The 12,337-nt window shown below is 49.3% G+C and overlaps 1 protein-coding gene across 2 annotated transcripts in view; it reads right to left on the minus strand.

Moving 5' to 3' along the window:
• Positions 1–630: 630 nt before the first annotated feature.
• Positions 631–12,337, minus strand: part of SLC35F3 (solute carrier family 35, member F3) — a 378,565-nt gene continuing 366,858 nt past the window's right edge. For both annotated transcript variants that reach the window (XM_012660174.1, XM_012660175.1), the window contains 4 exons: positions 6,237–6,362; positions 3,960–4,152; positions 3,060–3,149; positions 631–1,178 (listed from right to left, as the gene is read on the minus strand). In XM_012660174.1, the coding sequence (XP_012515628.1) occupies positions 943–1,178; positions 3,060–3,149; positions 3,960–4,152; positions 6,237–6,362 (645 nt within the window). In that variant the 3' untranslated portion in view covers positions 631–942. The remainder of the gene's footprint in view (positions 1,179–3,059; positions 3,150–3,959; positions 4,153–6,236; positions 6,363–12,337) is intronic.

Below are 12,337 nucleotides of genomic sequence, written 5' to 3' on the forward strand. Positions count from 1 at the left end.
GTGCTTAAAAGTTTCATAAAAAGGTTTACAGATTCAGTAAATAATTGTTCAGTCTTGGTCAGGAAGTAAAAGCAACCAGCAATCTCCCTCCTACACGATCTACCTTATATGCATATTGTACACCGCAGACCACGTTCCACATACACTGGTCATCAGCTTTGCCATTTTTGTACACACACACACACATATAGTTTTATTTGTTTCTAAAGATTTTTACATCTAAATTATAAGACGGCGCCAGTGACTTATCACGTCACCTCGCTTCACATAGGTAAAGACGAAAATTCTGTAGAAGGCACTGTAATTTCTCTTGCATGATCTTACGCAGACACATGAGAGCAGGCCAGCCGGGGCTTGGACTTATCTGTCCCTTCCTGTTTGTTACCTGGCACAAGCCTGTCCTCTGATGGTTTTCGATGTCCATGATCCATTTCTGCCTCACCTCTTCGCATCCCAGCCATCCCTCCCTCCCTCCATCCAACTTAATTGACAGTTATCTTTTGGTTCATTGAAATTCCTTAAAATTAAGAATACAGCTCTGGTATAAAACAAAATATGACCTACCATAGCTGAAAAAATAATCACAGTGTACAATGTCATGTTCGGTTGCTAAGATTCAAAACATTTGCCCTGGCTTGTGAAGAACGTCAGTCTTCCAAAACAATCTATGCAAGGACCATTCGAACCCACTTTACATTCATTGATGAAGCGCTGAGCGGTTCTTCTCTCCCCTTTCGTATCACATTGGTACCCTTAAGTGGAAGGTCTGATGTGGAAAAGTGCAAGCAAATTGGACATGCCAATAAATACCATAGAACTTACCGCAGATGACCAAAACTGTACAGGTATGTACACCTTACCCAACCGAGGTTCCGCCCTTCAGGAATAGACCTCCCCATCATCACCACGAGGGCGTCACCACCGAGTTCCAGAGGAGTGGCATTAGCGGGCGAAGGAAGGGCGGCCTCTTCTGTTCTTGCTCTGAGGTCCTGAGCCCAGGTCCGCACCGCCCTCCACGGCCTCCTCCTTCTTCCTCACTTTGAGGCGGGTGAGCAGCTTGATCAACCAGACATCCCACTCCTCTGGGAGGAGCAGGAGCAGAAAGCCCAGGCCGATGATGATGATGGCGATGACCCGGACCCCGTTGAAGACTATCTGACTGGTGTAGTGATCAACCACTGTGGGAGACAGAGCACTGGGGTTACTCACTCAGCTGGGGCACAGGGCAGGATGCGTGTCCCCGGAGGGTGGGCGGGGCCTGGGGCATCCTCCTGGCAGGGTTGGGTCTTCCCTGAACCACAGAATCCTCCTCAGTATGATTTTTGTCCCAGGAGAGCTGTTGTTGTCAACTGTATTTTAGTTTTTAATATTGGCAAAACCTTCTGTTAATTTAACAGAGGGAGATGGTCAACCAGCCCGTCCCATGAACAGATAGATGTCAGGGAGAGTCCTAGAAGTTGAGCAACGGCTCTGCTCTGACACGTTAAACAAGCAGCAGTTTCCTCCACTTCTCTTATGTTGCAGTAGGTAACAAGAAATGATTTTGATTCATCTCTCAAACACCTGGCTATATCCTATGCTCAAATAGGTTTCTATGTAAGCCTTATCTGGAATATGCCTTCTTGAGAGAGAAACACAGTGTGACTATAGATTAAAGATGCAAAGAATGTAGGGGAGTATGTTGAGAAGTTATATCTCAGAAGCCCGCAGTGTCTGGACCTCTTTTTACCAGCTATCCAGGAGCTTGGGTGCTTTCTGCATCTTAAAATGCAGAAAGTCTCATGATTATTTCATTTGGTTCCCGTATCAACCAAATTAGCAAGGGCAGGCAGCCCTTCATTTGCAGGGGAGACAAGCTGGGCCCAGAGCTGATGAGTTGGCACCCCAGGCCTCCAGGTGGGCCGCGGTGGTGCCAGGCCTGAGCCTGGTCTCCTGGCGTCTGTCACACTGCTGCCAAGAGGCAGTCCTGCTGGAAGCGCCGGGGCTATGTGGGGCACAGACAGCACACCGGGATGGGAGCTGTCAGAAACCAACTTTCAGGAAAAGCCTCAGGAAATGAGAGTTGCTTTGCTTGTGTTTTCAGGTGTGTTTAGCGCCACACTGAACAGGAAAAAGGCAGCCACTCCCTGGGAGACAGAGCCAGGTGGTCTGGGCTTTGGAGGAGGCTGCGTTGGGGCAGGGGCGCGAATGCAATGGGGACAAGGCATTTGCAGCCCTCTTCCGGCTGAGAGGAGGATGCACAGGGAGGTTGGGGTGAGGCTGGGGGATTCTGGAAAGAAAACCCCAAATTCAAACCAGTGTGAATCAGGAAAAGGAAGGCGGTGAGGGGCAGGAGAAGACAAGCTTTCAGGAGAGCTGTCTGTCAACTGTGTGTAGTGGCAACATGTCCCCGGGGGAGCACGAAGTGAGGTCCTGAGCACCTGGGCAGAGGATGCCGTCTCTCGTTCTTCCCGGAGCGGAGGAAAACGATGTTCCCACTTCCGCAGCTGGTCAGCGTGTGTCCACATCATACCCTGACCACGTTTTCTCCCCCAGCAAGTTACTTGCAGAAATTAAAGTATTTTCTGCTACTTAGTTTTCTACATTTATTAATAATACTGATGACATTCATCTCTGCTCCCACACTAGTTAGAACTGGGATGGCTGTAGGCATTCTGTGTCTTGGTGTGGTACATGACTGTCAATCCATTATGGAGAAAATACTGCATACGCAACACACAGAAACACTTTACCTAAATGCTTGTTTTTTCTTTGCAGAAGGTTTAACACGCATTCTATACCAGGCACAGCAAGAATACACGTGAATGTATATGTTAAGAGTATGTGTATGTGAGTATGTGTGCAAGTGTGTGTGCACGTGTGAGTGTATGTGTGTACTTGTGTGTATGTGAGAGTGTGTGGATGTGGATGTGTGTGAGTGTGTGTGAATGTGAGAGTGTGTGACAGCGTGCATATGTGTGTGCAAGTGTGTGTATGTGTGAGCGTGTGAGCATGTGTGAGTGTGCATGCGAGTGTGCGTGTTTATGAGCAGATAGGGAAAGCCATATAGGTTTGTTTACCTGCGTTCACAGGTACACTGAGGACGATTCCAAGAGACATCAGAGTGGGATATGTAACAGCGATTCCAAAATTTAATACGATATTGAATGCTGAAATAGAGAACGTAAGAAATGGGCGTTACTCATGACTGCCTGGACTCTGCCTCCTTGCCGGCCTACCTGACCCCGGTTTCTCCAATGAGGCTGGAGTCACAGGAACTACAGTGACCCTCTGCTCTGATTCAGTGAACCTGGGGTTCCTCTGGGGGCTCCAGGACTTGGGATTAGGGACAGACACTCTGACTACTTCAGGCCCTCTGTTCCCTGAGCTTTGAAGAAGGGAAAAGAAATTTGGAAAAGGTAACCAGTGAGAAGGGGCTAGAAAATGGGGCTGGGGCCAGCCTATCAGCTTTGCTTTTCCCTGCTGCCACAGTGCTTTAGGAAAACCACGAGCAGGGGCTTTGGGATGCGTGTTTTTAGACAGAAACTGGGCGAAGCACCTCCTTGGTTGCTTTTCTGCCTAACACTAGACTTCCATCGAGTAATGGAGATGACGATGAGGATGATGATGCTAATAAAATAATAATGAAAACGGATAGCATTTATTGAACAGCGACACTTATCAGGTGACGTTCCGAGAGACCTGCATGCATGAATTTACCAACTCCTCGCCATGCTAATCCTAGTGGGTGACATGCGTACACTGCAATGGCCATTGCTGCCACCGCAGTGACTCTGGTTCTGGAATTAGAATCCAGTGTCCTCATTTCAAAGACTACTTAGTGAAACACGAAGATCTTGAAGAACAATGAGAAGTTAAGAATAACAATAAACCCATTTTCTCCTTCAGGGCACGGGTGTCCAGAGTCCCCTGTCAGTCACTGGTTTCTGGGGGAGCTGGGCAGGGCGATTGCCACTTACTCAATAAGAGAACTGAAAATCCACAAAGGTTTCCCCATGGAATGTCAGCGAAAGAGCTCCAGTATTCCACTTTGGTAAAGTAGAGGATGACAGGAATGCAGGTGATGAAGAGGATGTTAAACACACCCAAAATGGACAGAAATAAGGCGGCTTCTCCAAACTTAGCACTGCCCAGGAGGAGCTTGAACAGAACCTGCAGGAGAAAGCAGAGGAGGAGGAGTGAAGGCTCACCTTAGCTCCCAACCTGATGCCTGGACCTCTGTGATGGATCCATGATCCTGTACAACACAGTCTGAACACCATCACCCCCAAGAGAAAGGGCTTTGGCTGCAAAGACGTTTTCTATAAATCAAAGGTGGAGAGATGTTCTCATCTCTGCTCCATCCCATCACCTCCATTCCAGGGATGGCGTGGGTTTTAGTGGAAGGCACCAAACATTTATTTTCTTGCACATGCTCTTGTTTGTACCTCACTGCAGGTGCTTGGCGGGCCAAGGAGGAGAGGGGCAGTGGCCAGGAGCAGAGCTTAGAGATGCAGGAGTCCCCAGTCCACCTGTGTCCAGAGACCTGTGGTCTGGTTTGAGTCTCCGCGTTGCTGTTCCTCCCACTTCTCCTGCTTCCTCCTCACTCAGCCGTTTCCCAACTCGTTCAGGTATTTCCTGGCACATGTGCAGGAAGTATGGGAAGGGAAATAAATAGCTTTCAGCCTGCCACTAGTAGTCCCTCTGGACAAATCGCAGGCAGTCGAGGAGACGGATACGGAAATCTGCACAGAATATTGCGTTCAGCATGGACTGTGTTTCTATGTGTTCTCTGCCCCTCGTTAGCACACAGCTCGCTGAGTACAGTAGAGTGTTGCTTCTTAATGTCTTCTGCATTTGGACAGTGGCTTTGAAGTCCCAGAATGATGCTAGCTTATCACGTTCCCTCAGTGAGAGGCGTTCCAGAGGGAAAAAAATATGATGCGTGTGTCTTCCTCTGTGGGTGGCAAGGGCAGGGAACTGATGGCAGATTAGAAGCTAGAGTTATTTCTCTCCGAAAACCATAACACAAGGCACTCACAGAGCTGGGGAAAAGATGCTATTTCTTTTCTTTCTTTTTTTTTTTGAGACAGAGTCACTGTGTTGCCCTGGCTAGAGTGCCGTGGCATCATCCTAGCTCACAGCAACCTCAAACTCCTGGGCTCAAGCAATCCTTCTGCCTCAGCTTCCTGGGTAGCTGGGACTACAGGCATGCGCCACCACGCCCGGCTAATTTTTTCTATTTTCAGTTGTTTGGCTAATTTCTTTCTATTTATAGTAGAGATGGGGTCTCGCGCTTGCTCAGGCTGGTCTTGAACTCCTGAGCTCAAGCAATCCTCCCGCCTCGGCTCCCAGAGTGCCAGGATTACAGGCGTGAGCCACAAGATGCTATTTCTTATGACTTTCTACAGTACTTAATTCTCTCTGTCCTCCCGTCCAGATCCACCACAAAGGGCTGGTAAGTCTCAAAGCCAAAATCTCATTTCTCATTGAATCCTCCAGGTCATTTTCCCAACTTGGAGACCTGAAAAAATTTGCATTTCCTACTAAGGACTGCAGGAGAAGGAGAGAGGAGGAGGAAGGAGGTGAGGGGAGGGTGCAGCCAGGGGGCTTGATCGAGTAGGGGGCTAACAGAGCAAGGGCCGGGGTGTGGGAATAAAAAATCTGCTTCCTCTACACCTGCAGGTGGGCAGTACTTCCCAAGGGTTCCCAACATTTTGTCAAAAATATTTTATAATCTTCATAGTAGCAGTTGTACTTTTATTCATTTAGCCTACAAGGCAATGCTTGAAATGTATACGGATTCATACTGAGCACTGGCGGCTGCAGAAACCGCGTGGGCGAAGCTTTACAGGACGAAGCTGCCCCAGATACTCAAGTCTTCAGGTCCCCCCAGGTTCAGCATGAGCAAAGCCCGAGCCAGCCACGCAGGGCCCTGATCCTCCTCCAGTTCCCGTCTACACAGTGAAGTCAGGAATCTGACTCTGCCAACCCAGCGGGTACCACCTGTTTTGTCCCCAAGTGCTGCACGTATCTGGCCGCGGATGGCAAGGTCTGGAGAGCCAAGGCCGAGAGCAGCCGCACGCCTCCACGCTGCCCTTGTGGAAGTGTCCATCTGCCCGTGCGCTGAAAACAACCACTTGGCTTCAAGCACGGGCACTGCCAGAGCCTCCCCAAAGTAAAGGACCAGCCAGTGAGGCCGGAGGCCCTGGCTGAGGAAAGCGGGGCTGGCTCGGAGACCCTGCTGCCGCGCCTACCTTGTAGAGCGCAGACATGGACGCGGAGCCCACCACCAGCGCGATGCCGATGACCGAGTGGCTGTGGAAGCCGTCGGCGTAGGTCATCATCACGATGCCAGCGATGGCTAGGATGGCGGCCACGATCTGGAGAGACGGAAGAGAAAAGCGGTCAGGGGAGTGGCGGGGAGTCAGGTGGACCACCCATGTGCCAACGAGCTGGAAACACGAGTGGGGTTCAGCCGTGTGAGGGGAGAGTGGAGTCTCCTTTTCAGTCTTCCTTGGGAGAGAAATAGGCAAAGGCTGGCCCCTGTCTACATTTTATGTTGCTGTTTAAAAGGGCACCTAGCAAAGCTTGGCGTGACCAAAGAACCGGAAACAGTTCCCGGCAAGGAGTAGCTTAGCATCAGGCGGTGTGGCCAGTCCTGGGATTCTTGGGAACATGAGGAGGAGGTGGTTATGAAAACTCCACTGACAGGTTATTTGGTCATGACAGGACCTGGTAGACAATCCCTGGGCAGCACCTGGAAATGGCCTGAGTTCTTTCCCCACCTTCTGAAAGTAGCTCATGTGACCTTGGCTTTATGTATTTCATATCTCAACAGGGAAGGCAGCATGAGGACAGCAGATCTTGTCCCCATTTTCCATGCCAGCTGCCGGGCCTGCCATAAGATCACCTGCCAATCAGGGCTACCAACAATGTCCTAACCCCGGAGGTGCAGTTCCTGCCCTTAGCAGCTACTGGGCTCCTCCACTCCAGCCCCAGAAACTGTCCTCAATACTCTCATTGTCCAGATACCGACTTCTCAGTTGGGATGGACAGCTTCATGGATAGCACGCATTACTGTTTTACAAAGTACAATTGCCAGAGTAAATAGGAGATAAACTTCCTGGGACAATATTTCCCCAAGGAGCAGAATGCACCAGCACAGAGAATAAACACAAGGACCTATCTGAAATAGCCATGGAGCTGCACAAATGTCACTGGGTGGGAGGTGGGGAGGGGGTGTTGTCAGCAGAACAAATGCATGCGGCAGAAGTTTCGGCTGCTGGATTTATTAAGGGTTTCATCCCTCTTACGGATCACTCAAAATTGGCTTCAGCAGTCTACAGCAATACCAAATAACTAAGATTTACTGACTGGTCGTAGGATAAGTGTTTTCTGTTATACTTCTCATTTTAGCCTCCAAATAGGTAGATATTGTCATTCTCCCTCATTTTATAGACATGAAAACCTAGGCTCAGAGAGGTTACATAACTTACTCTAAGTCACACAGCTGTTGTGTGAAAGAGCAGAGACACACATTGCAGGTGTGTCTGATTGCAAAGTCAGTGCTCATGTATATAAACAGGAAAGTATGTTTCACATAGTAAGCTATTGCCAGCTATGTACTCTTAGAGTGGTCTACATATAACATTTTTGGATTAGTGAAAGGTAATGTGGTTGACTCTCACACAGTATGTCCGAGTTATATACTTCTCCTAGTGTATACCTCATGCACTATTTCCACATAATGCCCTTAACACAGAGGCCCTGGAGGGGACAGATGGTTATGATGTCCTAGAGCAGTGCCCGGCCCAATCTGTCTACTTGTTCTCTCTGGTTTAGCGATTCATTTGTAGTGCATTGTTCTGCATCACGCATATGCAAATATGCATATATTTCATATGCAAATGCTACATATACTGTGTACCACTGTTCATTAAGAGAAAGAAACAGAGATAGCAAGACAGTAAGTGAATTCCCCCTGCCCCCTCCACCCAGCAAGAGAATAAGAAAAGGAAAAGTAAAAAAGCAGACAGGGAAAGCAGGCGGTTTCTGCTCTGGAACATACGGCGTGCAAGGATGCTGAAGGAACGTTTCAGCCTGGCTAGGCATCGGAGGGACTGGTGAGAAAAAGAAAGAGAAACAGAGGAAAGAAGGGAGGGAAGAAGACAGCAAAATCTCAGATGATTTGGTGCATCTCCAAAGGGACTTGAGTCTTTCCAAACTTATGGCTGGGCTGAAGTTTGAGGAAATGAAGGAGAACAAGGGGTTATTTTTTTCTGAAGACTTGATGGGCAGATTTCCAACCTCTTCCTCTCTCTTCTCTATTGATTAAATAATAAACGGCTAAAAGCTTCTGCCCGAGCTGTGCAGAAGAGCATGGGGAGGAGGCAGGGGGTAGGAAACGAGAGCGCAGCTGGCCAACGACCGTTCGGTCAGCCGAGGAGACAAATATCAGAGGAGCCCATGCCGCCCCTTCGGTTCGTCCTGGCAGGCAGGGCTGGGGGCGGTGATACCCCCACCTACCTCCCCATCTTCTCCTGGGGGCCCCAGGCCACAAGTCACAGGGTTGACACACCTGGCTGTGGGTCCCCCAATCTCTAGGCAGCAGCAGCCCTGCTGGGACCTGACCCAAGTGGTGAGACGTAAGCTGGTGGCTGCCACCCCACTCGCAATTCCCAGAGCACAGCAGATTCAAAACATGCCCTGCAGCTTTGGGGCACAGAGCCCAAGGATCCTTCTTCCTCACCCTATAATTCCTTTGAAGATTCCAGTTTTATCTTTTAAAAATAAGTGTATATTTTACATTTTACGTCCTAACATACCTGAGTTTCCTGGTTTTCACATGAAAGCATTTCCTTGCCTAATCCTGCACTCAAATGAACTCTCTAGGAAGGCCGGTCAAGTTCATCCTGTGGTTTCACAAGCTCCACACACACCTCCTCCCTCTGGGCGTCCCCGGGGAAGGCCCTGAGCCAGAACACGCAATGAGGACAGGGACTTACCCCACTTCCCCAGGCCTCTGTTTTCTCCCACCTTCCTGTCTCCCAACCCCGAATGCTCCCCACTGAACTATCCTAAAACAAGGACCAAGACCGGTGACAGCCACCATCTCTACTTGGTCTGGGGAACAATTAGCCGGAGACAAGGAAGGAACACAGGCCTGGATGTTGCTGTGTAGCATCTGCATGTCCTCACCTGGTGTGGTGGTTCACTGTCATCCCCACTGGGCTCCCAGGGCTCTGGATGCAGAGTCCCAGTCACCCAGGCATTAGTCACTGACCCGCCACGCACCGCCGTGACTGCACTGCTTCTACACTGAAAGGGAAGGCGAGGGAACCCTTGAGCCTTACAGAAGAGACGAGGAGGGTTAATGATGTCTAATCACCTTTCAGACTGGGTTCCTTGTTCTTTTATAGTCTTGCAAAAATTGTGGTGGGCTGCACATTCTCTGCCATACAGAACCCCGTTTGGATGCTTTTTAGTTCTGTACGGTTTGGAGCAGTTTTACAGAAGGAAAAGAAAGACTGATTATTTATTTATTTTTTTGTGTATAGAGATGAGGTTTCACTATTGCCCAGGCTGGTCTCCAACTCCTAGCCTCATGTGATCCTCCCGTCTGGGCTTCCCAAAGTGCTGGGATTACAGGTGTGGGCCACTGCACCCGGCCTGAGTAGACTCTTTCCCTCCCAGCTTCTGGACTGCTCTCCTCAACTCGAGGAATATGAAAGTTTGGAAAGAACCAAGGATCCTCTTGTGCACCCTCCTATTTCCGAGAGTGGAGACAGGCCTGGGCTGTGAGCACCACTAGCCCCCTCTCTGTGTCCTCCCCAGTGCTGGGCTCAGGCTGCAGGGGACAGCCCCCCACACAGAAGGGAGTCGGGTCCCCATGCTGGAGTTACCCTTCAGGGATGGCCCCTTTTGAATCACTGAAAACATTCTGATTGTTGGAAACATCAGCTAGAATCTGAGACAGGAAAAGATCTCGGAGAAAGCTCACAGTCCCTGGGATTGTGCTGCCAGGGTTTGAGGACTCATGTGGGTGACCTCCTAGCTCACCTTCTTCTCCTTCTTCCCTCCCTCCTGGAGTGGAAGCCCTCACTGCGAGGATGGGGGGTTATGAACAATCAGAGAATCCCACCGTCCATTTCCCCTGACACGGAGCCTGGGGGTGGTCTTATGCCTGCTGACCACAGCCAGGTTGGCCTCTACTCATTCTCATCCAACTGCTGCTTTTGGCACACAAAACTGCCTCCCTAAGTGGTCATCTGCTTCTGACACCACCAACAGAAGAATTGGGTTGATCACCAACCCCTTCCAAATGAGAAGGAATAGTAAGAATAACAACATTGAGGAAAGATGACATTTATTGAGTTTTATGTGCCAGGCATGCATCATCTTATTTTATTCTTCATCCAATAAGATGAGTAGTAATATTCTGTCCATTTTAAAGATGAGACAAACAAGGCTCAGAGACATTTAGTAATTTGTTCAAGATCCAACAGCTTGTAAGAGTAGAGCCAAGATCTGCAGCCTAGTCACTTGTCTCTAGCGTGGAGCGCCTGGCCGCTGCACTAGAACCCCTGACATGGAGAGCCCGGACACATATGAAAAGCACACCCAAGAGAGTCAAACGGTGACACAAGGCCAGCTTGGGCTCCTTTCAAACAGACACCCCTACAGCTTCTCACCCTCTGACGCCACAAGTGGCCGGGATCTCCCCAGCATCGTAAGACACATTCGCTTCTATCTGAATCTGTCCGCATGACCTGAACCTGTTGATGTCTTCCAGGAACCGCAGCCCTTGTGGCTTGAGTAATTGCCTTAATAACACAAATCTCCCGTGCGATCTGTTTCAAGAACATTAGGCTGAGCCTTCATCATGGTTTTCACGTCTGCACGACTCTCCAGCTCATATGCTCAGTCCTCCACAATTTTTGGAAAGGCCCCGGTGGAAGGTGCTAGCTAACCCAGCGTTGCGAGTGAAGTCTGGAGCGATCCCACGCACCAGTTAGATGTTAACTTGGACCTAAATCTCCATCTGTTTATCAAGGGGAAACTTTAAGTCACTCTGGCAAGCTGCTGGTGTCTCGTGGATTTTGCTAGCTCTCTTGAAGAAAAGAAGAAGGGAATCCACCACAACTTGCAGTGAGAAGCTCTTAGATGATCTGCCACTTATGTCCAAGAGGAGTAATGATTATGAGAGAGACCCGCACCTACAGTGTCTTGCTAGTTACACTATTCCATCACCAACACGGGCGTCATTTCAGAGCCAGCCTTGTGCCAACACAAACTTTGCTCAGTACACAGCGGTCAGCATAGACCAGACCAATCAAGTGGCCAGCACGGCCAGACTGCATCATAGTCCAGGGATGTTGTGTTGGGGGGACCCTCTTATCCATGCATGGTGACAAAGACGAGATCTAGAAGCACCAGATTACTCTCTATGAGTCTAAGAGTATTTCAAGTTTTTTTCCCCACACCTCTTAACCTCAAAAAACTTGTTTTCTTCTGCTGGAAGCAGAATTAACCTCGACGCTTCTCTTTCCAGTAACAGGGGCTCATTTGGAATTTGCTTAGGACATCAAATCATGCCAGAAAGTTCCATGAATTCTCTTGGCTCTTTGCATCAAAATAAAGTCAGGAAGGCCATGAGTCAGGGGCAGTGGGGCCCAGGACATTCAGGTCTTCAGCGTCGGGTCAGGCAGGCTGTCGGGTGGACTACTGCTGGAAGTTCCTGCATTTCTTGCAGATGTGTATTAGATTGTTTATTTGCTGAAAGCTTCCCTGGGTGGTAGCACAGGGAGTGAGTTTTTATTCCAAAATTAAGACTAAGTCTCAAAACAAACTTTCCCCCTACTGCAAGCTAAAAATACAACTCAGCAGTTGACTCATGTCCCCACCGCTGTTTGGGTAACTTAGGTGGGCGTGAAGCTACCATTAAGGGTGATGTCATTGTTCCCAGGACAATTAGAGAAGGACGGAGGTAGAGGGCCAGGAGTCTGCCCTGCTCTAGTTGCCAGGGTGGTTCGCTCTAACGGGACTGCCCATACACAGGCTCTTAGCTTTGTAGGAGGAGGAGTCACGAGGCACTCTAGCTACAAAAGCACTAGCTGCCTGGCCCAATGCTCTTTTTGTACTGGTTTGTGGCAAGGTGAGGATGGGGCAGTAGCAGCTCGTGGCCACCAGAGGGAGCCAGGCAGAAGTCACCAAGATTCTGTCCATGCTATAATAAATGCCACCTGTTCCTTTTGTGCAAGGCGGGACCCTTCCATATTTCAGCTGGTGTTTAATAGTGCACTTATACTATTTCATACAACTGTTATGAAATGTGACTAGCTAAATTTGACTATCT

Source organism: Propithecus coquereli, unplaced genomic scaffold (assembly GCF_000956105.1).
Source record: "Propithecus coquereli isolate 6110/MARCELLA unplaced genomic scaffold, Pcoq_1.0 Scaffold66, whole genome shotgun sequence".
Taxonomy (NCBI): Eukaryota; Metazoa; Chordata; class Mammalia; order Primates; family Indriidae; genus Propithecus; species Propithecus coquereli.